The following is a 24,234-nucleotide window of genomic DNA, read 5'->3' as shown; positions in this document are numbered from 1 at the left end:
ATCTGTTGCGCGCCCACTGTGAGCCAGAGCCGCCCCAGCCTTCCTCCCCCCACTCCTCTCCCCCGCCACCCGCCCCTGCCGGCCCGCCCGGCATGTCGGCTTCGTGACAGCCGCCGCCGAAGCCCAGGCCCCGCGGGAGCGGCCTGAGAGGAGCCGCCGCATGGCTGGCTCCGACACCGGCCTCCCCGGCGGCTCCAGGGGCAACGGAGGGTGGCGGCCGCTGAAGCGAGACGGAGCCGGCCCGCAGAGTTGGCAGAGCTGGGCCGGGAGGGGGGAGAGCCCCTGGGCTGGCTTGTCTCCCGGTCTCTGAGGCCAGTGGGTCTCCTCATTCCATTGCCCTAGGGTCGGCCCGGGCCGGGACCCCGCCTGGCTCCGCTTGCCGGGGACGCGGTTGGCGCCCGTGCCCCCTCCCCCAGTCCGGGTGATTTACACGCGGACTCCGCGCAGCGGCCGCTTCCCAATCAGGAATATCGACCCCGGGCGGGGCCCCCGGGCCGCATCGATCCCTCTAAGGCTCGGGATTTAAAAATGTCAAATTTGCCTTTTCCAGGCGGGCGGAGGGGGCGGGGGAGGGGCTGGAGGAGGGCGGCGGGGCGGCGAGGCGGGGGGGCGGGGGGACCGCGGGGCATCGACCAGGTGCTTGTGCCCTGAATGAGAAGCGACCTGGTCGTGGCCAGGCCCTGACACTGTGTGGCCATCCTTGGGTTTCAGTCGCCTCTAGATGGGGGCAGGAAGGAATCCCTGCTCTCTTTCCCATTCCCATGGACCTCAACTTGCACTGGCGTATTCCCAAAGAGAGAACCCCTAGAGGAACAAAGACATAACCCAAAATGTAGGAAGACAAATTTGGAGGAGATCCCTAAACATGGACGCAAGGAGAGGTACAGAGACAAAGATATAAAGGCTCCAAGAGACACCCTGGCTATGAGGAAGAGCAAGGCGAAGGGAAGGTGGCTGAGAGCCAGCGAACAAAGCAGGCAACCAGAGATCCAGAGTCACCCCCAACTCTGCCCTATAGACCTAGGAGATTCAGGGCTGGGAAGAAAGTTCGGCTTGACCTTTTAGTGTGTTTGAGAGTGGGGGAGGACAAAGCCAGGTGAAGAAAGAGAGTTATTGGGGTAAGGAATCAGACTATAATTAGCATTACTCTCCCAAGGTATCAACTAGTAACTGGACCTAAGGTCCAAAAGGTAAGGGTCCCAAGGGCCACTAGCCCAGGCCCCAAAGAGATGGGCTCTCTTGGAGGTCTGATGATCTGACCTGTGCCTGAGACCCACCTTCTCCTCTCTGACCGCCTGGGAACCCAGATGGGCAGGAGAGCACACCCTGTATGTGATGAAGATTGTGTATATGTAGGAGTGTGGACTACAGAAAACTCTAGTAGTGACCACTTCCTTCCCCAGGACTCAGCAAATGGGTCTCCAAGCTTTGCAAAAAGCATCCACTACTTTCAGAAAGCTTGGGGAACAGGTGACATTTTGGGTGGAAATGGTGGAAAGGAGCAGTTGTCCAGACCAGCATCCTCACAGTTAACATCTATCCCCCCCACCCCCAGCAGCATACCTCAGCTGTCACTGTGCACACTGCCATTTCCTACAGAACTGGAGAGAGAGAGAGCTGACAGCAAGTAGGGGGGGGGGGAGCACAGACATGAAGGAAGAGGCTGCAGCTGATCCTCAGACAACACACACCACCACTGACAAAATCAGGTCGACACATTCCTAACGCTGACCCACGCTGTCACTGACTTACACGTGTGATCCACACTCATCCATCCCTGTCACACACGCCATCTCTGTGTGCACAGACATGCACAATGCCTCCCAGGTCAAGCTGAAGCGCCCAGTCTTAAGGCCTGTCCACACACTCTATTGATATTAGACCTTAAATCGCCTAACCCAAAGAGAGGGCTTAGGTCCCGGCCCCCCGGCCGCCAAATTCTAAAACCAGAGCCAGCTCCAACAGCTGTGAGCCAGAGCTCAAGAAGTCAAGTACCAAGATAGAGGCAAAGAACCGGGAGCTGACCCAGCGGTGGGGCTATTAAACGCCTCCCTTACTCTCCCTCCTGCCACTGGCCTCTTTCCCCGCACGTCCACTAGCTGCTCGCCGGCCCGCCGTCCGCCTGTCAGTCGAGTAATGAATGCGCGCTCCGGGCCCCGGGCCCCCCCGGAGTCGTTCATCACTGCCAGCCACCGCCCACCTCTCTGCCGCCCGCCGTGAGGGCTAAGCGGCCCAGGCGACGAGAGCCCCTCTCCCCCCACCTCGACCACTAATTGTCAGATTGAGATGTTGATTTGTCAGCTGGGAGCTAGAGCCAAAGAATCCGCAGTAAAACCCGGACTCCTTGAACTTCCTCTTGGCTCCGTGCGGGTTCTCCCAGCCTTGGAGCTTTTCTGGATTTCATGTGGATGGGTTGGATTTTGCGTGAGAGATCGGGGAATAGAAGCACAGTATCACTCTATTCCAATAGGAGGCGCACCAGGTTACAGACCCTCAGTTTCCCTAGGAAAGCTCCTCTTGGGCGCAGTTCCACCTGTATAGACCAGAGGCCGTTAGGACTTCGTCCCCCAGTCTCCCAGCAGGGGGCGCCTGGGCCACCACCCTCTTCTGCAGCTAGATCCCTGCTTCCGCACTGGAAGCCCCCAAGGCAGCGGTCCTCCAGTCCGCCTTCAGGTCACGCCGGGGGCCATATCCTGCTCGCTCGCGCTCTCTCTCTCTCTCTCTCTCTCTCTCTCTCTCTCTCTCTCTCTCTCTCTCTCTCTCCTGCAGGTGCCTCCGGCCTCCCGCAGTCCTCCGTTTTCCCGCAGGAGGCGTCCCTGTTGCTGGTCCGCTCTCTCCTAGCCCTAGGCGCCTAGGCTGCAGTCCCACCCCCGCCCTCTCCCCAGCCCGGGCCCCGGAGCTCCCCGGGCGGCCGGCTGAGTGACGGGCGGCCGGTGATTATGCGGAGGGGGGAGCGGGGTGCGCCGCGGGCGGCAGCGCTGACCCTTCACATTTCCGATCCGCCGGGACCCTCATCCATCCGAAGCTGCTCTTTGTCTGGCCGCCTAATTGCCGGCGGACAGGATGGATGGCGGGACCGACAGCCGCGGAATCCCTAATAAAGGCCGCGGCCGCCGGGGAGGGAGCGCGGAAAGGAGGGGGAGCAAGAAGGAAAGGATGGAAGGAGGTGGGAGGAAGCACCGGGCCGCGGCTGCCGGCTCAGAGGCGCTGCGCGCGGCGCACACGGGAGCCGGGCCCGCCTAGGGCGCAGGACCAGGCGTCCCGGGTCGACCCGGTTCTGGGCGCGCTGGATATGGGGCTCGTTACGTCTCCTGCTTGTTGGAGAAGAGGAAAGAGCTAGGTGCCACCAACAGAAAGAGCATCCTAGGGCCGACCCGCTTAGCCTTGCCCTCGAGGCTTCGAGCTTGGCGCTGCCTCCTGGGCTCCCGGCTCTCGCCAGCTGGCGCCCCTCCTTCGGCCCCCCGCAAACCCCTCCTCTGCTCACCTGTCGGTTTCCCAGCGCGGATCCAATATCCCGGCGGAGAAATGAGGGGTCTGACAGCTGTCTGTGCGGCCGCTCGCCACATTTCATTAACTGGAAGCTGGAGCCGGCGGAGGGTGGGGGCCAGGGAGAGCAAAAGGAGGTGGAGAGGAAGGCTAGGGCGAGGAGACGCACCTGGCCAGGGGTCAAGGGCTGAGGAAGTAAGTCAGCAGCGCGATCTGGCCTGACAAACACCTTGCAAACAATCACTACCCCTCCCTGTGGGAGTCAGCGCGGCCCTTTGAGCCCAAGGCTGTACAGAGCTGCGGTGCCGGTGCCGGAGGGGAATGGAAGCCCTAGGCCGGATGGCACACTGATCCTCTCTCCTTGTGGCCGAGGCCTGTGGAGCAATGGGGCAAAGGGTGCGCAGCATCTTGGGCCATGACTGTTTCCCCACCCATGGTGGGAGGAGAGCGGTCCTCAGCCCTCCTGGCCAGCTTTCCTCTCATTCACCTCTTGATAACATTTTCCTCCGATTTGTTTGGTTTCTTTCTCCATCCCTTTTCTCTGCCCACTCCTCTTCCTTCTGAACAACTCCTCTCCGCTGCTAACTTCTGCCAACCGTTAGCTAACAATTGAGCACCTGTTGGGTGTCAGGCTCCACAGCGCTGGGGTGAGGGATCAGGGACACTGAGCCAACCGCCGGCCCCACACACATAGGTCTCCCCTGAGACTCGTTCAAATCTCGCCCCCCACTCCTGTCCTGCTTCTTTCACCCTTCCACTGCCTCCGGTGCCATTTCTCTACTCCGGGGCACAGAGATCAAAACTCGAGTCCTAGGCCTGCCACTTACAGGGTGATACAGGACAAGCCATGGTCTCCTTTCTGGGACCAGTTTCCTCATCTGTAAAATGGAGACAAATATATCCACCACTCAGGGGTGCTTCGAGGACGTAGTAAGAACTTGCATATAAAAGCCCTACAATACAGTATTATTTCCCTTTCCATGTTATCCCCTGTCCCCTCAGGTGTGCAAAGTTCTTTTCTCTTCATACCAGGCGTCTGGTACCAGGCAACCCAGGCTGCTTCCAGCTCTGCATAATCTTAGATGTGGGAACAGGAAGCCAGAATGTTTGTGAGGGGATGGGGGCCACGCTATGAATTACCCTGAAAAGTGAGGAAGGAGAGAGTGCAAGGAAACAAAAGTGCTTTCTTAGATCTTAATGTGACGTCAGCCAGCTGGTTCCTCTCCTCTTACAAACGAGGAAACTGAGGCCTGTGGAGGTTACACTGCAAGTGACAGGGACAGGTCACACTGCTAGGATCTTTCCTCCCATGAGCCCCCTATTGCTCATCTCCTCACTCTTCTTCTTCCCCTGAGTGGGCCTGGGTCAGTGACAAGGAGTGTGGGAGAAGGAACAAAAAGAGAGAACCTTCAAGGAGCCAGGACCTTTCCACTAGACTTCATAAAATTTTAACACGAAAACTTCCTCAGAGTAGAAGGCACATATCACATGCAAATCATATGCTAATCACATGCTAATCCAAAGTCTGGTCCTCAGAACTCTGACACACACCTGGCTGTAAGCTCTGGGGGAAATTCTTGGGAGACCCCTGGGTTCCAGGGCAAGAGAGACAAGAGATGTGTTCCATTTAGGCTCAGGTTATGGAGTTAGGATTCATTTTAGGATTGAAGAGGAGTCAAGTGTATAATTTGGGATTAGGATCAGGGTTAGTGCAGAGTCAAGGATGGAGGTTAAGGTAAGATTCAGATTGGGCTGTGCTTTTATTTTATTTATTTTGAAGTAAGCTCTATGCCCAATGTGGGGCTTGAACTCATGGCCCCAAGATCAAGAGTCACATGCTCCACCGACTGAGCCAGGCAGGCGCTCCTGGGCTGTGCTTTTACATAGAGGAGTCTAGGGGACTCTTTAAAGGCCTCCTCTCTCCTCCCATTCCCCCATCAGACTCATCCTCACCTCCACAGCCCTTGCTATGTCCTGTAGCAGACCCTTCTCTGCCTACTTCCCACTCCCAACCACACCACCTTCTTGGGGCCTCCCAGTTTGGCTGCCTGAGGAGCTCTGGATAAATTGTCCCAGATCCCAGCCTGGGCCTTGGCATTTCCTCTTGAGCCCAGACACTTGGCTCCTGGCCCCCGGAGCACCGGCCGGCCTTGACCCTACCCAGGTCCCTCCTCGGCCGAATGTGACAGCTGCAGGGGAAGCAATAAGGACCTGGTGAGCTGGCAGCTTCATTCCAGAGCGTGGGGAAAGAGCAACAGAACATGAATAAATTCATGGAGCTGGCCCCTCGGCTCCCTGTGAGCCAAGCCTGCTCCCCCCACCACACAGACCCGCTGCCGCCTGCAGCCCTGCTGGTCACCGCAGCTCACAGCCTGGGCTGGGGACGGGAGGAGAAGGGACGCTCCAGAGAGAAGAGGGCTGGGACCTGAAAGGGGCTGAGGTGAGGGGCTCAAAAAGAGGGCCTTGGTGAGTAGGAGAGTGGGGTGGGGAGTGGGGCTGAGCAGTGAGGGCTTCTGGTCAGTGGAGGGAGGGCAGGAGAGGAGGGAGGAGGAAGGAGAGGGTGGCGGGACCTGGGGACGAAGGGGCCTGAAGATCAGGCAGGGTAGGCCAGCGTGAGCCCTGGCCTGCTCTCTCCTCTCTGATCCATCCATCATCCAGCCTGGGGGAGCAGTTTCGGAATTAGACATGCACGGGGCCGACATGGCCCTCAGCCCCCCGAGGAAGACAAATGGCGACAAAGACCTTGAATAAAATTTGTATTTATGGTTGGAGGAGGAGGCCCCTCCCCCACTGACTGCCAATCCTTTCTCTCCCAACCCTTTCAAGCATGTAGGGGCCTCTCTCGACACTGGCCCAGCCTCAGCAACCTCTTTCTTCCTGCACCATTATGGGATGGGAGGTGCAGGGAAGGGGTACGGAAAATGAGATGAGGGAATCATCTTTTGCCCAATAATCATGCCCTGGTGTGCCCTGTGCCTTCCATTTTCACAACTTATTCCTATATATCACAGTCCCGGCCTATCCTAGTCAATAAGAGGTCCTTTGCAGCTGCACACCTCCAGGGTCTCCAAACATCCTCACTTTTGCCCCTTTTCCAAACTTCTGGCCCTGGAGTCCCTTGTGAGCAAGAAATTTCCCCCAGAGGTGCCAAACCCTAAAGAAGGATGAAGCCACTGGCTTTTTTCATGGACCCTGACCCCTCACAGAGAGGGATGTATCAAAGCTTGGGACCCCTCTTGGTCACTCGGAATGACAGAAACAGTCACCTTTCACAGGAGGGCGCCCAGCATTTAATCTGCATTTTAGTTGTGTTAATTTGCATCACCAACTTCAAATCCCTTCCTCAAACATTTGCTACGTGGGGACCAGCTTCTTTGGGTTTCCATCAAAACACAGACTTTTAGGAAGGGAAAAGAGGCAGAGATGCTGGGGCTGGACAAGGTCTGGGACCAGGGCAGGGGTGGTGCTGGGCTGGGCTGGGCAGGGCAGGACAAGTGAGCCGATAGCTGCTTTCTGACTCTTTCTCCCCAGCAGGTTCTCTACTCTTCAGTCCTAAGGAGAGATGGCATTCGTGGGGTCCCACATGTAGAGACTAAGAGGAAGCCAAATACAGAAACCTCCCTTCAACCAGCCCTCATACACACACACACACAAAGACAACACACAATCCACAATCCCACTCACCCAGGAACACACCAGACCAGGGTCCCATGGCCCGACCGCACTTGCCAGCATACTGTCACAATGCACAGACCCAGAGCATACCACTCTGTTGGAAAAACCGCCCCGCCCCCGCATCTTCCCCACAGTTGATATGTCACATTGGAGTCCGAACACGGACCTGGGTGTCTCTCCGCAGCGCGCCATTTACATTTCTCTCTCGATCTGTCAACCTGTCTCAGCCCTTGTCTCTCTCTCTCTATCTCTGTCTCTCCCCTCTCCCCCTCCTGGGCCTGTCAGTTAGTCTCTTTTCGAAGCTTTGTCTCTGTCTCTGCGTCTCTAGCTGGCTTTCTGTCTCTTTGATGTCTCTGTCGCTCCTTCTCTGCTTTCCTGTCGGTTTCCTGCTCACTCCCCCAGACTGATCTGTTTTCTCTCTCTCTCCCTCACCCTCTGCTCTGCTCTGCCCTCCCCCCACCCCCACCCACCAACACTGGGGGTCGAGGGTGGAGGTGGCTGGAAATTTGCCTTTTCCAGTTCAGGCCAACGTGTACTCATTGAACCCTTTACCAAATGTTATTGGGTCACGGGCACTGAGGGGCGTGGGGTGGCGAATTTCTTTTATTCACCCTTCTTGTATGTTTGTGGGCTTTTCTTTTCTTTTGGTGGAGGGCGCTTTTTAGCTCTGGAATCCACCTCTGTCTTTTTTTCTGCGTGTATATAGACCCCTTTTTTATCCCATATCTATTTCTGGCTTCCTCTGGAATCCAGGAATACCGAACTCTGGGTGCGGTGAAAGTAAGGATAGGGTGGGGGCAGCGAACCCCTGCAGAATCCGCTCAGAACCAGGCAGGCACCGAGAAGCTGGGGGGACGCGGGTGGGGGCCTTTGCCTGCCCCGCCCCCGCGCTTCCCACTCTGGGCGCCAGGGGTCGCTCCGCCCCGGGCCGCTTATAGAGGCTCCCGCCGCGCAGCGGCTCACACCACCCGCACTGCCGCCCCGGGAGGGAGGGGAGGAAGGTTAGGGACGCAGAGAGGGAGAGCTCTAGCTGGGGAGAAACGCGGGGCCAGGCTCTAGCAGGGTCTGGGGCCGTGGCTGGGGTAGAGAGGCGCGTCAGTGCTCTCCAAGAACCAGAGCGCAAACCTCCACGGAGGTCGCGTCCGGTGGGCGCCACCCGCAGCGCAGAGCCCGGGACGTCCAGAGAGCGGAGAGTGGTCCCCTGCTCCGGCCAGGAGCGATCCGTCTGGGTAGCCGGGGACCTAGGCGCCGCCATCCTTGAGAAGGCAGCTGTCCGGAAAGCAGGCATCCTAGATCTGTAAGAAACCAGCCGTCCGAGAAGCCGCTGATTTCAGGCGCCCGGGGACGTTAGGCTGCACAGGAGGGTAATAGAGGACCGCGGGTTTTGAACCGTCGGGAGGCCCCTGGCCCAACTTACGGGGCGGGTGGGGGGGGAACCTCCGCCTTGACGGAAGGTTTGGGGAACGGCACCGCTGAGGCGGGAGCCCGCAGGGGCGGGGGGGCCGGGCGCAGCCGTCGGGGGGGTCCCGACCCAAGCCCGAGCCCGGCCACCGCCTCCGGGGCCCGCGGAGAGCCCCGGGCCTCCGCCGCCATTGCGCCAAAGAGTGAGGAGGATCTGCTGGCCCTGGCCGCGTCGCGGCTGAGCCGCCGCAAGCGGGTGGCGGGCGCGGCCGTCGGGGTGGCCATGGTGCTGCTGCTGCTGGTGGCCATTCCGCTGCTGGTGCACAGCTCCCGCGGGCCGGCGCACTATGAGATGCTGGGTCGCTGCCGCATGGTGTGCGACCCACACGGGCCTCGAGGCCCTGGACCCGACGGCGCGCCCTCCTCTGTGCCCCCCTTCCCTCCCGGCGCCAAGGGAGAGGTGGGCAGGCGCGGGAAGGCAGGTCTGCGAGGGCCACCGGGACCCCCAGGTCCCAGAGGGCCTCCAGGAGAGCCGGGCAGGCCAGGTCCACCAGGTCCTCCCGGCCCAGGCCCTGGCGGGGTGGCGCCCCCTGCCGGCTACGTGCCTCGCATTGCCTTCTACGCGGGTCTGCGGCGGCCACACGAAGGTTATGAGGTGCTGCGCTTCGACGACGTGGTGACCAACGTGGGAAACGCTTACGAGGCGGCCAGCGGCAAGTTCACCTGCCCCATGCCAGGTGTCTACTTCTTCGCTTACCATGTGCTCATGCGCGGCGGTGACGGCACCAGCATGTGGGCCGACCTGATGAAGAATGGACAGGTGAGATGCCCCCACCCCAGGCCCAGAGGCGACAGGGTAGCTTTCTAGATCTCCCTGCACTCATTACATTGGAGGGCTGCATTCAAACCCCTCTCCCAACAACGTCATTGAGTCTAGAAACGCAGGGCTGCCAAGAACTTATGAATCCTTTCATCTAGCCAAAGAGGAATTAGCGGCCAAACAAAGGAAATGACCTGCCCAGGGTCTCAACGAGCATTAGGAATGGTGTCAGAATCAGAACTCGGGACACAAAGCTTAATGTCTCTACAGCTGCTATTTCACACTCTAACTATATAGGCAACCCTACACCAAACTTGTTTAGTGTCTTTCCCTGCCAGTTATCCTGTCTTTGGTCACCCTCTCTCCTGAGACAGGTCTTCTGGCTTTTGGGTTTCTCAGCCTCACCATGGTCGAGTTACCTGGAGTCTGGCTCCTTCAAATTAGAATGGAATCCGGATCTCTGGCCATGGGCTGTCAGCAGCTGTTCTCATGTGGGGGCATTTAGCTTGGATTTTTGAGTAGAACATAAAAAAGAACGCATTCGCCCAGGGCCTGGGACCAATTCTACAGCTGGCCTTACCCTAATACTAATACTGAGTCAGTAGGCAGAGGTGGAAATGATGTGGCAGCTCAGGGGCCAGCCAGGCGGCATGACAGAAGGGATTTGGAGGGGGAAGAGGCAAAGGGCAGATCAAGCAGAAGCTTTGGCCCTGGGCCTGGTTCTGTAGGTCCCACATCTTCCCTGGCAACCTTTGGCCTCCAGGTTCTGCTACTCCCTGCCCCTGTGGTCAGAGTCGGGGTCACTGCCACCTTGGCTTGGGAGAATAGCTCCAAGGACTCAGCTGGAGGGCCGGGACACACACAGAGGGAATGAGAAGCCGCAGGGGTGGGGGTTGGGGAGGTGCCTGGGCCCCACAAATCGCAGGAGGTAAGACTGGGGCTGAGCGGTGACCTCCGAATGCCCCGCACCATGGGGTGGTGTTGACCGTGGTGCATCAGGCCTGCTGGTCTTGGTGTCCGAACCCAGGTCCTGCTACGGCTGCCGGCTGCCGCACCCTCCAGCTCCAGGACTAGCAGGCACTGCATTGGGGTCTCCTCCCAGCAGGGTCACCCCAGGAACCCAAGAAAAGAGAGTGTGTATGTGTGTCTGTATGGGAGTGAGGGCTGTATGTGTGTAAGGGAGCGAGAGCGTGTGTGCGTGATGTGAGGTTCTGTGGGTGCAGGGTGCCAAGGTGTGAAAATAGAGCAGCGTCTATGTGCATGTGGCACTGAGTAGGTGTGTGTGGTCTATGCAGGGTGTCGGTGAGCAGTTGGAGGGGGCAAGTGTCTATCTAGAGTGTGCCGGTTTCTGAGGGAGCGGGGGCCCGCGGCTCCCACTCTGTATTCTGTGGCGCGGGCGCTGCGGCCCTGGGGACGGTAAATAGTGATTAGAATAATGATGAATAATTAATGAGTTAATAACCAGCCCCCGCGGGACGGGAAGAGGGGGGCTGGGGAAGGGGCTGGGCGCCGGAGGCGACCAGCAGCGAGGCCAGAGGGAAGGAGGGGTTACCTGTTGGGGCAGAAGGTGACCCCCCATGTCATGGCGCCGGTGGGGGCCAGAAGGGGAAAGGGCACCCAGAGGCGAGAATGCATCATTGCACCTTCCCATGGCCCGCACCCTTGCTTGCATACATACAGACACACCTGTGCCCTATCACTGAGGGGAGGGAATCCAAGTTTAGGAGGTCAGAGCAGGTTCAGAATGTTAGAAATTATCCTACAGCCTAATTTTATTGTTTAAATAATAGCAAACCCTATATAGCGCTATCTAGGTGCTAAGTACTATTCTAACACACTTCACACGTAGTAACTCACTTAATCCTAATAACCTTATGAGGTAGGCTCTATTATTACCTCCCATCTTATAATTCACGTTGACGACCAGAGCAGGCGTGAAATTTGGCCGAGTCGCACAGCTGGTAAATGGCAGTGCCTGGGAAGCTCAGCGATCTCCTGCCTCCTCCTTGTCCTCCCCAGCCCCTGCAGCCTGCTACCCTCGCGCCGCCTTCACAGGCCCAGCTGCGCCTACTCCGCCCGACGCTTCTCTCCACCCTCAGCTCCGCACGGGGCGTGAGTGGGTTGTTCTGTTCTCCCCCGCTAGGTCCGGGCCAGCGCCATTGCTCAGGACGCGGACCAGAACTACGACTACGCCAGCAACAGCGTCATCCTGCACCTGGATGTGGGCGACGAAGTCTTCATCAAGCTGGACGGCGGGAAGGTGCACGGCGGTAACACCAACAAGTACAGCACCTTCTCTGGCTTCATCATCTACCCGGATTGAGCAGGGCCCCATCCCCCGCGCCCCCGCTCGCCCTTCGCCTCCGCTCCCCGCCTCACCCACCTTCAGCCGGTCCCACCCAAGGCGCCATCCTATCCTTCGAGAGCCTGGCGGTGGGGCAGACCCTCCCGCTCCCGGAGGCGGCCGTGCTGGGCGGACTCTTGGCGCTCCGGGGACGCTCCGAGGTCTAAGTGGCCGGGGAGAGGAGGAAGCCGGGCTAAGGAGGATCAGAGCGGCTCGGGAAGGGACCGCCGGCTTCGCAGTGCGCGCCTGTCAAAGCTGATCCGAGAGGGGCGGAGGTCGGGCCCTCTCTTCTGCTAGGAGCTGGGGAACAGCTTCACCACCCGGAGCTGCAAGCAGAAAGGAAGCCCCGGCATTTGGTGGTGGTGGTGTGTGTGCGGGGATGGAGAGCAGAAACAGGAGCCCATCTAGGTGGGAGGACAGGAAACGTTTGGAGGGGTCAGGCTCGTCCTCTGTCACAACTTTCTCTCCTTCCCTCATCCCCATTTTCAGGCTCCAGGCACCGGTCTTGGCAGCCTTCCTGTGAACTGGAGGAAGGAGTGAATTCTTTCCTAGCATTTAAAACTCATTCTGTACAGTCCCCATTTCACCCCCATTCCACCTAGGCCCTGGGGCTACAGCTGCTGTTGCCTCTTCCAATAAAGCAAAGTTGGAGAATGTGTGTGCCTCTTAACTTGGTGCACAGTGTGGGGAAAAATGGCTGACCCTTTCCCTCACTCCTTTCAAGGACTCTCGCCCTACCACTCTCTGCCAGAGGTAAAGGTTTACTTATTCCTGGCAAGGTCTGTCTCTGGTGGAAAAGAGGAGGGCTTCTTCTGCTCGGATATGGGAAGGGAGGAGTATCAGCTTCAGGAGAGCTTGGAGACCTTGTACTGTAGGGAGACACCAGCCAGAATGACACTAACAAGGGAGGATTCCAGAGATATGGATCTGGTCCTTCTGCTTTCGGCCTGATGCAGGTAGACTTATAAGAGGAGCGCTAGGAGTTGGGGAGTTGCTGATGGCTCCTAGGAGTGGCATTGATCTCAAGAAGCAAAAAGAACAGGTCCCCAAAGGCCCACATTTGCCCCCCCCCCCTCTGGTCCCTACCACCACACACACACACACACACACACACACACTCATAGAGCTTGCTGAGGGGTGGGGATGGGCAGGAGCAGTCTGCCTTTAGGATAGCTCTTAGGTGAGGGAGCCTGGGGGAGCCCAGAGCCTGCCTCTAAGCTGGAGGACACTGCCACCGTGTGGGCAATTGGAAAGCAACAGTCGTAGCTGGCCTAGGTCAGCCGGGAGGGAAACAGACATTTGGACACTTTAGAAACTTTATTGAGGCGCCTGGGTGGCTCAGTTGGTTGAGCGTCTGACCCGTGGTTTTGGCTCAGGTCATGATCTCTCAGGTTTGTGGAAGGCCCCCGAGTCAGGCTCTGAGCTGAAAGCCCTGGGTCTGCTTGGGATTTTCTCTCTCTCTCTCCGCCCCTTCTCTGCTCTCTCTCAAAATAAGTAAATGAACATTTAAAATAAAAAAAGGGGCACCTGGGTGGCTCAGTCGGTTGAACGTCCGACTTCGGCTCAGGTCATGATCTCACGGCTCGTGAGTTCGAGCCCCGCGTCGGGTTCTGTGCTGACAGCTCAGAGCCTGGAGTCTGCTTCGGATTCTGTGTCCCTCTCTCGCTGTGCCCCTCCCTCACTCATGCTGTCTCTCTTTCTCTCAAGAATAAAACATTAAAAAAATAAAATAAAAAAAGAAACTTTATTGAAGGATAATAAATAAGGGCTAAAAGGAAGGCGCATGGCAGGACAGGATGTGGACGCATCATGGTAGAGAGTCCTGTGGGGCAGCAGAACCAACTGGAATAAAACACTGGAGAGAGAGACCTTGTCACAGCCCAGCCATCCTTGAACTGTAGCCAACCATTCCCCACTGACCACTGTAAAGAAGCAGAGGCTTCCCCGCCCCCCTGCCTTCCCTCTCCCCACACCACCCTACTTTCCACAGGCTTGCTGTGCAGGCACAGCTTGGCTGTGAATGGGAGGCTCACCAGGGCATCCTGCCATTCAAGTAATGTGGCCACAGGGTTGGTGCAGACCCGGGTGGGGCCTGAGGGTGGGGCTCGGCTGGTGTAGAAGGCACATTCATCATCCAGGCGGGCCTCGTGGAAGCAGTGGATGGCAGTCAAACATGCTTTGAGGCGCTGCCTCAGAGCCAGGGTTCGAGGGGCCAGGTTGCTGGGGCCTGAGGGCCGAGGGCCACAGAGACTTGAGGGCAGGCTCTAAACTCCCGTCATATCCAGCGCTTCCCCACTCCCCCACCAAGGGCCAAGAGCAGCACACAGCTCGAGGCGCAACTCTTCCCTTCTTCCCAAAAGAGCACCAGGCTGGGGCAGGGTAGGTGGGGAAATGCAAGCAATGGGACCAGCTGGTGCAAGGTGGGGGCCCGCTCCCAGTAAGAGATGAGGACCTCCTTTGTTCACAAGCCCTTCCAGCCAACTCCTTACCTGCCTGGCCTGTTGGGGGCCTCAGTGACCGGAGTGAGTGAATAGGGGGGCTGGCACAGAGTGGGCGTTGGGAGGAGAAGATCAGGTTGGTGGTGGCTGGCGCCCACGGACTGCAGCAGGGCCGTGGGCTGGACTCTGGACTTCTAGGTTCCAGGAAGCAGGCCTCTGATGCCCCAGGCTCTATCCTAGGGGAGGGCTCTAGGAGTCCAGTCTGCCCGTGGGAGTCTGCCTGAAGGGGTCCAGGCTCTACTGGAGGGCAGGGCTCTGATACCTCAGGCTGTTCCTGGACAGGGGATTCTGGTATCCCAGGCTCCCTGCTATGGCTGGACTCTGGGGGCCCTGGCTCTGTTGCAGGGCAGGGCTGAGCTATCTCCAGCTTTGTTCCTGGGCAGGGCTGTGGTTCCCCACACTCCTCTGGGAGGCAGGGCTTTGGTAGCCCAGGGTTCTGTAACAGTCCGGGAGGGTGTAAGTCCCCTGAATTCTTCTCTGGGGCATTGAGAGTTCTAGACATCTCAGCCAGCAGGGGCTGAAGTTCAACCATATCCAGAGAGGAGCCTCCATTCAGGGGGACACACTTGCCCCCTGTGAGCCCTTCTACCTCCTGTCGCAACAGCTGCTGCAGGATACTGATGCGCTGTGAGTGGGAGAAGAGTACCCAGGGTGATGTCAGTGTGTGGGTTCAAGTCTCCACCCACACTGTCCTGTTCCCATACTTCCCTCTCCTGCATCCCCTTCCCTGCTGTGTCATGGCCAATCAGGCATCAAAGCTATTGCCCACAGACCCACCTGCATCTTCAGCTCCTGGAGCTTGGGGGTTGTGCCAGGGTGGGGTCCATGAGGAGCTGCCACGGCGGGTTTCCCAGGACCCTCATGCAAACTCACGCAGCTCTCCTGGTCAAATAACCGGATTGCAATCTGCTCCTGCCACAGGGGAGGAGAGGGGCTGTGTGAGGAAGCCAGGCTGGGGCAGGAAGACCAGGTTCCACAAAGGGGTCCACAAAGAAGGAATCAGGTTAGTTGAGAGGCCCTAAACAGAGATTAGGAGGGGCAGCAGAGGAGCAGGGAGAGTTGGAGAGGTGGTAGCTTTTCCAGAGAGCCCACGTGCCTGAAACTGCTGGGCTCAGGCCAACAGGACACAGAGCAGGATCTCAGCATGGAAAGCCTTCAGATACTTACCCAGGGCAGGGCAGGGTCTTCAGGGCAAGACTGAGGGGAGAGGCCACTCAAACACTGGGCCTGAGACAGAAGTGAGACATCATAGCTCTCTCTGTACCCATCCATTCCCTTCCTCCCCTGCCCTGGCCTATGCCAGCTACCCGCCCCCACTCTCTCCGCTCTCCCTTACCTGCTGAACTCTGGGGGCCGACAGGATGGGTGTGAACTGGGTTTTGGGGCGAACGGCAAGACGCCGCAAAACTGAATACGAGGTCTGGGGAGAGAGGAGAATGGTTAAGCAGGAACAAAACCTAGACTGAGCAGGGATCCCAGCCAGGTTGTTCTGCCCTCGCCCAGCCCCCAGGAGTTGTGGATACAAACTGGAGCTGAGGTGCGAGGCGAGGGTACACGCTGAGCCTGTCCAAAGGGTGACGGATGGGCGATGGAAGGTGGCACCACACGGCCAGGGGAGGGTATCAGGTGGGAGGCACGGCCGTCCTGTGGGGAGGAATGAGGTGGAAGAGGGATCACTCCCCCTTTGCATTCCTATGTCTTCTCATTACAGCAGCAAGTACTATTCTATTAAGACCTAATCAAATCCTGTCTCTCCCTTGTTCATCACCCCTCTCCATGGCTTTCCACTCAATCCAAGCAAAAGCCAAGGCCTCACACTGGTTTATAAATCCTTACCCGATGGAATCTTGCCATCACCCTAACCTCACTTCCTGTCATCCTCCTTACTCTGCTTCTGCCTGGCTGGAGTCCTCTTAAACACACGAGGCACCTTCCCTCTTCAGGGCCTTTGCATCTGTGGTTCTTCTGGCCTGGAACATCCTTCTCCCAGATATGTGCATGGTTCACTCCCCCAGCTCCTTTCGGTCTTCACTAAAATTTCATCTTCTCAATGTGATTGCCCAGACCAATCTATTTGAAATTGCCATACCCTCCTCCCCTACATCCACAACCCCTTCAGTGCCCGCTTTTTTTTTTTTTTTAACCTTATCACCACCGCCTGACATGTTACATATTTTACATATGGGTCTATTTTTTGTCTCCCCCTTCTAGAATATAAACTTATTGACTACTGTGTATCCAGAACCTAGAGTACTGTGGAGTGAATGAATGTCAGGTCTGTCTCATTCTCAGCACTGATCTGATGGTGTCACAAATATATACCGGACTGTGACCTCTCAGCCCCAAGCTCCTGACACCTGGTAAACAGAGGCTAGTCCCCCTCTGGAGAGGCCTTGGGCCCACGGGGCAAACACAGACTCAGCTAGCATCCCGAGGCCCACCCACAATCCTCAGGGCTGGCTGCTGCCAGAGAATTCCCCCAAACATCTCCCCCGCCTCTCCCCATCCCAGAAGGGACCCATCTCACCCTGGTGTGGGTTATCTCTCTTAATGGTACCCGCTGGGCCAGACCTAGGGGGCCCCCTCCTCCTTCATCAGAGTGAGTAACAACTTCATGTTCTCCTTCAGGGAGAGAGGGAGCTATGAGGAGACAGGAAATTTGCTGTAGTGTCTAGAACAGACACCGATGTCTCGCATAGGGTTTTGCAACCTCCAAAGAGGGTGTGCGGGTTTGGACAGCCCCCACTGTACCATCAGAGGTGGGGAGGCATCCAGCACCCCCTTGGAGCCCAGCACTATCTCAGTAATCACTTATTAATCTGAACACCCTGAGTGGGCTAGGGGTGTGATGATGGCTCTTAGGGCTGAGGACAGAATAGTGAGTGGAAGGTAAATCTCATAGGATGTGGCAGAGAGAGGGCTGAAGTGGGGACCACCTCCTTTTACCCAAGGGCAACTGGGCAACCTCTAGCATATCAAGGTCCCTTCCTTTCTGGTTCCTTCTGATGTGGCCTTCCCCTCTCTCCACCACCCCCCACCCTGACCTGCTGAACTTTCTCCCGTCTTGCTCCCGATTGCACACAGCCCGTCTGCCCCTGTTTTCTCCCCATGGCCACACAAACTCACCAGGCTGAACTGAGGTCTCTAGGAGTAATCCTGAGGTCTGGCTCACTGAAGTCCTGATGACAATAAGGACAGCAGCTAGCAGTCACTGAGTACCAAGTATGAGCTGGGCACTTTGCTAAGTGCTTTACAAACATCATCTCATTTAATTCTTCGCACAACCACCTCTAATGATACAAACATTATCCATATTTGACCGATTAAAAAAAAACTGAAGCTTGGTGGTTAGGGCAAGCTTACACAATTAGTAAATGCTGAATCAACCCCAAATTCCATTTATTGCCATCATCTATGCTGTAGCCACTAAGCAAAAGAGATATAGCATTTCTCATTTCTGTTCCTTCTTCCCCCACCACCCAAAAAAAAACTCGTGTCATACTAAAGCCTGGCTATGGAGGCTAAACCCTATTCCAAGGGTTCACCCTAAGCAGCCACAAGTTTCCCTCTTCCCTTCTGGGTTGGTGGGAAGTCCTAAAGCTACTGGAAGACGCTAGCTCTGAGGGACCCCTGTATCAGACATTGGATCATTCTTTTCTAAATGATCCTTTCTTCCTCACCGGCTGCTGCCACCTGTCCCTCTTCTTAGCTCCTGGAAACTGGGGTGCGCAGAGGGGTGAAAGGAACGTCCTGAAGGTGGAATCTGACCCATGGGAGAAAGAGAAAAAAACAGGGTCAGAGGTGGACCTCAAAACTTCAAGCCTCCACCAAGCCCCATCAGCCTCCACAACCCTCTGGTTCATCATGAGGTATCTTCTCTCCTAAAGCTCAGCTTTGTCCCAGGAAAGAGCTCCCAGAAGCACTGAGTATCAGCCCCTCAAGGGCACTCACCAGAGCCTCTAGCCTCTGGGGACACAAGGTCCTGCCGCGGGGTCCTGGTCCCTCCAGCCTCGAGAAGCAGGAAGCCCTGGCAGGGTCCAGTCGGTGGGTGGGAGTTCTAGGGGCTAAATATGCAGAGGCCCGGGCACCCTGAGACCACAAAAGAGGCTGTCAGCACAGGCTCAGGAGTCCGTCCTCAGTCCACACCAGCCTGATTTTCTCATATCCTGTCTTATTACCTGGCCTCTACGGATGGTGCCTCCCTGGCTCCCTCGAACCAGTACTCTCTGAGCCAGACTGGGCTGGCGCCCCAGGCGACAGCTCTTCACCCCCTCACCTGACAGGATGGTGGCCAGGGCTGCAGGGTCAGCCACAAACTCTACGGTCCCTGGAGCCTCTGCAAGAGAAGGAAAAGTGAAAAGGAACCAGAAGGAGGAAGGCTAAGGGGCCACGGACCCGAGTGTAGTTACCTAGAGGTACAAGAGGGAGCTGAAGAGACTCATATTATTGAACTCAGTTCAGCAAAATTCATAGAACTTTACTTTATGTAAGATACTATTCTAGGCACTGGAGCTCAGAGACGAATGAGAAAGCCCAGCCTCCATCCTCCAGAAGTTACCATCAAACTACAGAGAGGTAACAGACTCAAGCCAAAGTATGGACATGTTATAAAAGAAGTACTACAAAGTACGAGAACACAGAGCAATTGGTTGTGACTGAGGAAGCTGGAAAAGGCTTTAGAAGAGATGACCTTTTGCTGAAAGAAGGAGAGGGCTTCTAAGAGTAGAGAGTTTTCCAGGAGCAGGTTCCAAGACTCTTACAGTAAGCAGATCAGGGTAGTGGAAAGTTCACAAAGGCCGTTCCCCCACCTCCACACAAGGAGACTGTGTTTTCAATCCTACAACAGGTACCTGTCTGGGGAGGGGGCCTAGGCCCCACATTTTGTCCCCCAGGGCTAGGCCTCAGTTCCTCCAAGGGGTTCCGGAGCTGAGTGCTCTCCAGTGATCTTTCTGATTTCTCCGTTTGATGTGTGACTTTTGGCGTGGGGCCGGCTGAGTCGACGGGGCGTTGAATACTGAGCTTCTGCACCAGTCTCTAAGGGAGAGGGGGACAAAAAGCTGGGGTTCAGCTTCGGAGTGCATTGCTGGTATGTGCTGCCTCCTCGTAGCTACTGTCTTCACCCACCAGGCCCTTCTTACCTTTGGATCTTGGTTCTCCTGGTCCAGGACGTGGGGTTTGACTGTAGGGAGAGGCTGGCGTCTCTGAGAACGTACGGGAATCTTGCTAGGAGTAGGAGATACACCCCTGAGGAGAGGTTCCTTTGTGGCTTGGAGGGTGGTCATGACGGCTACAACTGAGATGGGGAGGAAAGGATCTGGGATCAAAGGTCAGTCAGCCAGTTCGGCGCATCAGTTCTGACATTCCTGAAGCTCCCACCTCCTCCCAAACCCATGAGCCCTGAAGACCGATGCTTCCAAGGCCACTGTTCTGGGTGCCACCTCCAGACATCCCGAGCCTACTCTTTCACCCCAGGACCCGGAGCTGCCTCTCCTCCCTATGAGCCCCGCAGTCCCCATTCCGTCCAAGATCTCCATGCCGCACCCACCTCGGAACCACTCTGGCTCACTCACACTGCCTCCGCTTTTTCCTGACTCTGGCTTCTACGGCGCTCCTTCCCCAGTTTGTAAAATACGCCGAGCGCCTGATTGGCTCTTCTGCGCTCCCGCGGAGGCGCGTGACACCTGGCTGAGCAGTCCAATCCACAGGCTTCGGAGGCGGGGCCAGAAGAAGGACTAGCTGTCGAGCCGCTTTCTGGCCTGGAAAAAAGCTGACCCGACTCAGTCAGCCAATCCGAGAGCGGAGCGCAGGATGGGAGGCGGGATAAGAGAAAGGAGGAGGGCGTTCTGAGGCCGGGGAAGGCGTGGCACTCCAAGTCGGGGCTGCAACGGGCACTGCGAACTCTCGCGATATCTCGGGACTGCTGTGACAAGTACGGTTCTCGGGGCTTTGCGGGAGGGGCGGTCCCTCCGGAAAGGGGCTAACGGTGTAGGAGGCTGGCCCGACCCCCCAGAGGCCACTCTGACCGAGAGCAGCGTTAACCTTTGGGGACGCAGTTCCAGACACGTATAGGAAACATCTGCGCGTTGTATCTGGGATGGGAAAGCGCTTCCAAACCGACAGAGAAGGCTGGATGGAATAGAACGGAGCCTAACAACAATAAAAATTAAAATAAACCATCTTTTCCTCGCAGGAGCCTCACGACCCGGCGAGGTGTGGTCTCCATTTCACAGATAAGAGATAAGACTCAAACAGTGTCACTGGAACCCATTCAACACAACAGGCCTGGAGGACTGGGAGAGGGGTGTCACCGGCCTGTTAATAGCAGGCAGGGGTGTGAAACAGAGAACCAAGAATACCCTGGTGAGAATGGAGTGGTGACCTCTAATGGAAGACGGGGAAATGGGCGATGGTTTCAAGTGTGCAGGACTCTTCTCCCTGACTACAGTGGTTTCTGTTACTCAAGCCAGGAACCAGGAGTTATTTTTGGACTCCTTTCCTTACTCTTACAATCTCTTGCTCACTCTTACTATTTTTCATATCTTTGCAATTCATTTTTCTTCTTCATCGCCACCACCTTAATCCACCCTAATCTCACCTAAAGGATTGCAAGAGTCTCATACCCTCCATTCTCTCTTGCTCTCCACTTTCATGCATTCACCACACAGCAGCTAGAGTCATCTTTCAAAATTGCAATTCTGGTCACGTTATCACTGTGCCTTGACCGTTCCTCATTCACAGTCCCCATCTTGTACCACTCTCCCCCTTGTTCTCTGCTTTCCAACTTCCCAACTTCATTGCCTCTTTCAGTTCTTCAAACTAGTCATGTTCCTTCTAGTCTCCCTGTCTGCAATGCCTTTTTTGCTTCCACTTGGCCTATTTGTGCCTCCAAATTGATATTCACTGTTACTTCCGTATAGAGGCCTTCCTCGAACCCCTCTATTCACAATCCACCCTCATTCTAAAAAGATTCCCTGGTTATGTGCTCTCAGAGAACAGCGTTTGTTTCCTCAGAGCATGCATCTTAGTTGGTAATTGATTTTTCATCAGTATGAACATACTCTATTGTGTTTATTAAACTTGGTCCCCTGCTAGACCACCATGAGGGTGGTGACCTTTTATTTTTGGCTTACCATCATATTTTCAATGCCTTGCATTGTGCCTGGCTTGTAAAGTGCTCAATATTTGTTGAATGAGTCAACGGATGGATGAATAATTGATCAAATGAATGCATGGAGTGACAGGGAAGACCTCTAAGAAGTAATATTTGAATTTCCTCTTGAAAAAGAGAGAAGGCAGGACACCTGGCTGGCTCAGTGGGTAGACCATGCAACTCTTGATCTTGGGGTTGTGAGTTCGAACCCCATGTTGAGTGTGGAGATTACTTACAAATAAAATTTTAAAAAACTAAAAAATAAAAGAAGTCTATCCTAGGCACTCGGAACAGTACCTGCAAAGGAAAAAATAAAACATGAAAGAATATGGTGTGTTCAGAGAATGGCGAGCTCTTAGGGGTAGATGGAATGTAGGAACAGAAAATAAAACTAGAAAGGTAGTCTGAGTTGAGGGAAAGAGAAGGTCACTTTATTCCACTGGCAGGCACTGTGAATGAGCCAGATTCTAACCACAAGATCCGCAGGGATGGCTGCTAACAAGCATCGTGCACCTACCATGCGTAAAGCCCTTTTTCAGGTGTTTGGGAAACAGGGAGGAATAAGGCTGAAGTTTGGAAGATGGGGAGGCACCAGGATGGAGGCTGGCTGCATAGTGGCTTTACGTGATTTTAAGGTAGTCAGCACAGCGCAGGTGTCGCCCTCAGCTTCACAAACCTGGAAATGGGACAGATTGTCAGGCCACCCAGAGTAGATCTAGAGACTGATTCACACTAATCAAATTCATAAGAGAAACTGAGTGATTTATCAAGAGGGTATACCTTCCAATGACCAAAATATTATGCCTGCTTGTCAGGGCATCGCCTTCACAGACTCAAAGTACAAGGGAGACTGATTTTTATATCAGAGAAGTCTTTAAAAGAGCCGATGTCCAGAATATCTGCCAAGCCTGTCAGAGCATCCAACCTGTTTTCTACACAGCGGCCAGAGTGACCTGCTTCTGTTTGCCTTTGCTGGGCATTGTGCACGGGAAGGTACAAGCCACCTCTCTGGTTTTGTTCTATCCCTCCCCACCCCTTATTCCCTATCTGCTTTCTTAGTCCTCTGCCCCATAAACACTAATTGATCTTGGGGTTGTGAGTTCAAACCCCATGTTGAGTGTGGAGGTTACTTAAAAATAAAATTTAAAAAAACTAAATGTTGTTTTAACTCTAATGTGCTTGGTAGAATTTTTTTTTTTCAATTTTAGTAAATGTGCTGCCAAAGAGAGCCCTTAACAGAAGTTCTTAACTGTGAATGTGTGCTTATAAAACATGTACAGTTGGGGGCGCCTGGGTGGCTCAGTTGGTTGAGCGTCCGACTTCGGCTCAGGTCATGGTCTCGCAGTTTGTGAGTTCGAGCCCCGCTTCGGGCTCTGTGCTAACAAACAGCTCAGGGCCTGGAGCCTGCTTCGGATTCTGTGTGTGTCTCTCTCTCCCCCTCCCCTGCTTATGCTCTGCCTCTCTCTGTCTCTCAAGGATGAATAAATGTTAAAAAAAGAAACATGTACAGTTGTATATTAGTTTCCTGTTGCTGCTGTAACAAATTGCTGCAAATTTAGTGGCTTAAAACAATACCCATTTGTTCTCTTACGGGTCTGGAGGTCAGAAGTCTAAAATCAAGGTGTTGGCACAGCTCCATTCCTTCTGGAGACTTCAGGGGAGAGTCTATTTCTTGCCTTTCCCAGCTTCTAGGGGCTGCCAGCATTCCTTAGCTTGTGGCCTCCTCTTCCAGGACTCTATCCTCTGCGTCTGTCATCACATCTACTACTCAGTGTGATCTGCTTCTCTCTTATGAGGACCCTTGTGATAACACTGGGCGACCCATATAATCCAGGATAACATCCCTGTCTCAAGGTCCTTAACCACATCTGCAAAATCCTTTTTGCCATATAAGGTAACACTCACAGATTCAGAGGATTGAGACGTGGAGATCTTTGGGAGTGCGTCATTATTCAACCTACTACAGTTCGTTTAGTGTCTGTGTTTTTAATTTGTATAAGTGGCATTACCATATGGTTTTGTTTTTACTTTTTTTTTTTCAGCCAGCTCTGTTTCTAGGATCCATCCTTATTGCTGTATTTAATACAGTCCTTTGCTTATAATAGTTGCATGGAATTCCATGGTAGGCGTCCCTCATACTTTGCTTATCTATTCCCCACATCTATGAACAATGCTAAAGAATTATTCTCTTAAGTGGTCCCCCATGAACCTGTTCAAGGATTTCTCTGGGACAAATATCCCAGAGTGGAATTTCTGGGTCAGAAGGCTTATGCAAGCTTAACTCCGCTAAATACCACCAGATTATTTTCCCAAAGGTTTGTAACTATTTACACTCTTAATATTACTTGAAGTTTTACCATCTCTCTCCTTTCCAACCCTTCATGTTATACAACTTTCTAATATTTGCAGTTCTAATGGGTATTAGGTGGACTTTTGGTTATTTTCTTTCTTTCTTTCTTTCTTTCTTTCTTTCTTTCTTTCTTTCTTTCTTTCTTTCTTTCTTTCTTTCTTTCTTTTGAATGTTTATGTATTTTTGAGAGAGAGAGAGAAAGCACATGCGAGCAGGGGAGGGGCAGAGAGAGGATCCAAAGTGGACTCTGTGTTGACAACAGAGAGCCCAATGTGGGGCTCAAACCCACACACTGTGAGAACATGACCTGAGATGAAGTCAGACGCTTAACTGACTGAGCCACCCAGACGCCCCTGGTTATTCACAATTGCATTTTTCTAATTACCGGTGAGTTTGAGTGTTGCTTCATATTCTTGTTAGCCAACAGTGCTTCTCTCTCTCCCTGAAATGCCTGTACGTGTCTCTTGTGCATTTTTTTTTGTCATCTTTCCTGTCTTGAGTCTTGCTGAT

At 55.0% G+C, this 24,234-nt stretch overlaps 2 protein-coding genes across 2 annotated transcripts; one reads left to right on the top strand and one right to left on the bottom strand.

Moving 5' to 3' along the window:
- The first annotated feature begins 8,845 nt into the window (after positions 1-8,845).
- C1QL4 (complement C1q like 4) lies at positions 8,846-11,798 on the top strand. Its single transcript, XM_030322363.1, has 2 exons — positions 8,846-9,382; positions 11,526-11,798. The coding sequence occupies exons 1-2, from the start codon at positions 8,846-8,848 to the stop codon at positions 11,703-11,705; spliced, it is 717 nt and encodes a 238-aa protein (XP_030178223.1). The 3' UTR covers positions 11,706-11,798.
- A 1,653-nt stretch (positions 11,799-13,451) lies between these two features.
- LOC115518933 (trophinin associated protein) lies at positions 13,452-19,847 on the bottom strand. The gene is made up of 15 exons (XM_030322526.1): positions 19,770-19,847; positions 19,363-19,517; positions 19,075-19,258; positions 18,403-18,560; positions 18,176-18,313; positions 17,905-17,987; positions 17,351-17,403; positions 16,752-16,864; positions 15,752-15,868; positions 15,561-15,644; positions 15,392-15,451; positions 15,002-15,136; positions 14,216-14,849; positions 13,760-13,953; positions 13,452-13,581 (listed from the first exon to the last, which is right to left on the bottom strand). Exons 2-15 carry the CDS (start codon positions 19,504-19,506, stop codon positions 13,534-13,536), a joined length of 2,145 nt encoding a protein of 714 aa, XP_030178386.1. The 5' UTR covers positions 19,507-19,517; positions 19,770-19,847; the 3' UTR covers positions 13,452-13,533.
- Positions 19,848-24,234: the final 4,387 nt, after the last annotated feature.

The sequence above is a fragment of the Lynx canadensis genome, chromosome B4 (genome assembly GCF_007474595.2).
Source record: "Lynx canadensis isolate LIC74 chromosome B4, mLynCan4.pri.v2, whole genome shotgun sequence".
NCBI lineage: Eukaryota > Metazoa > Chordata > Mammalia > Carnivora > Felidae > Lynx > Lynx canadensis.
The sequence above is the reverse complement of the archived record's forward strand: the minus strand, read 5'-3'. Positions and strand labels throughout refer to the sequence as shown.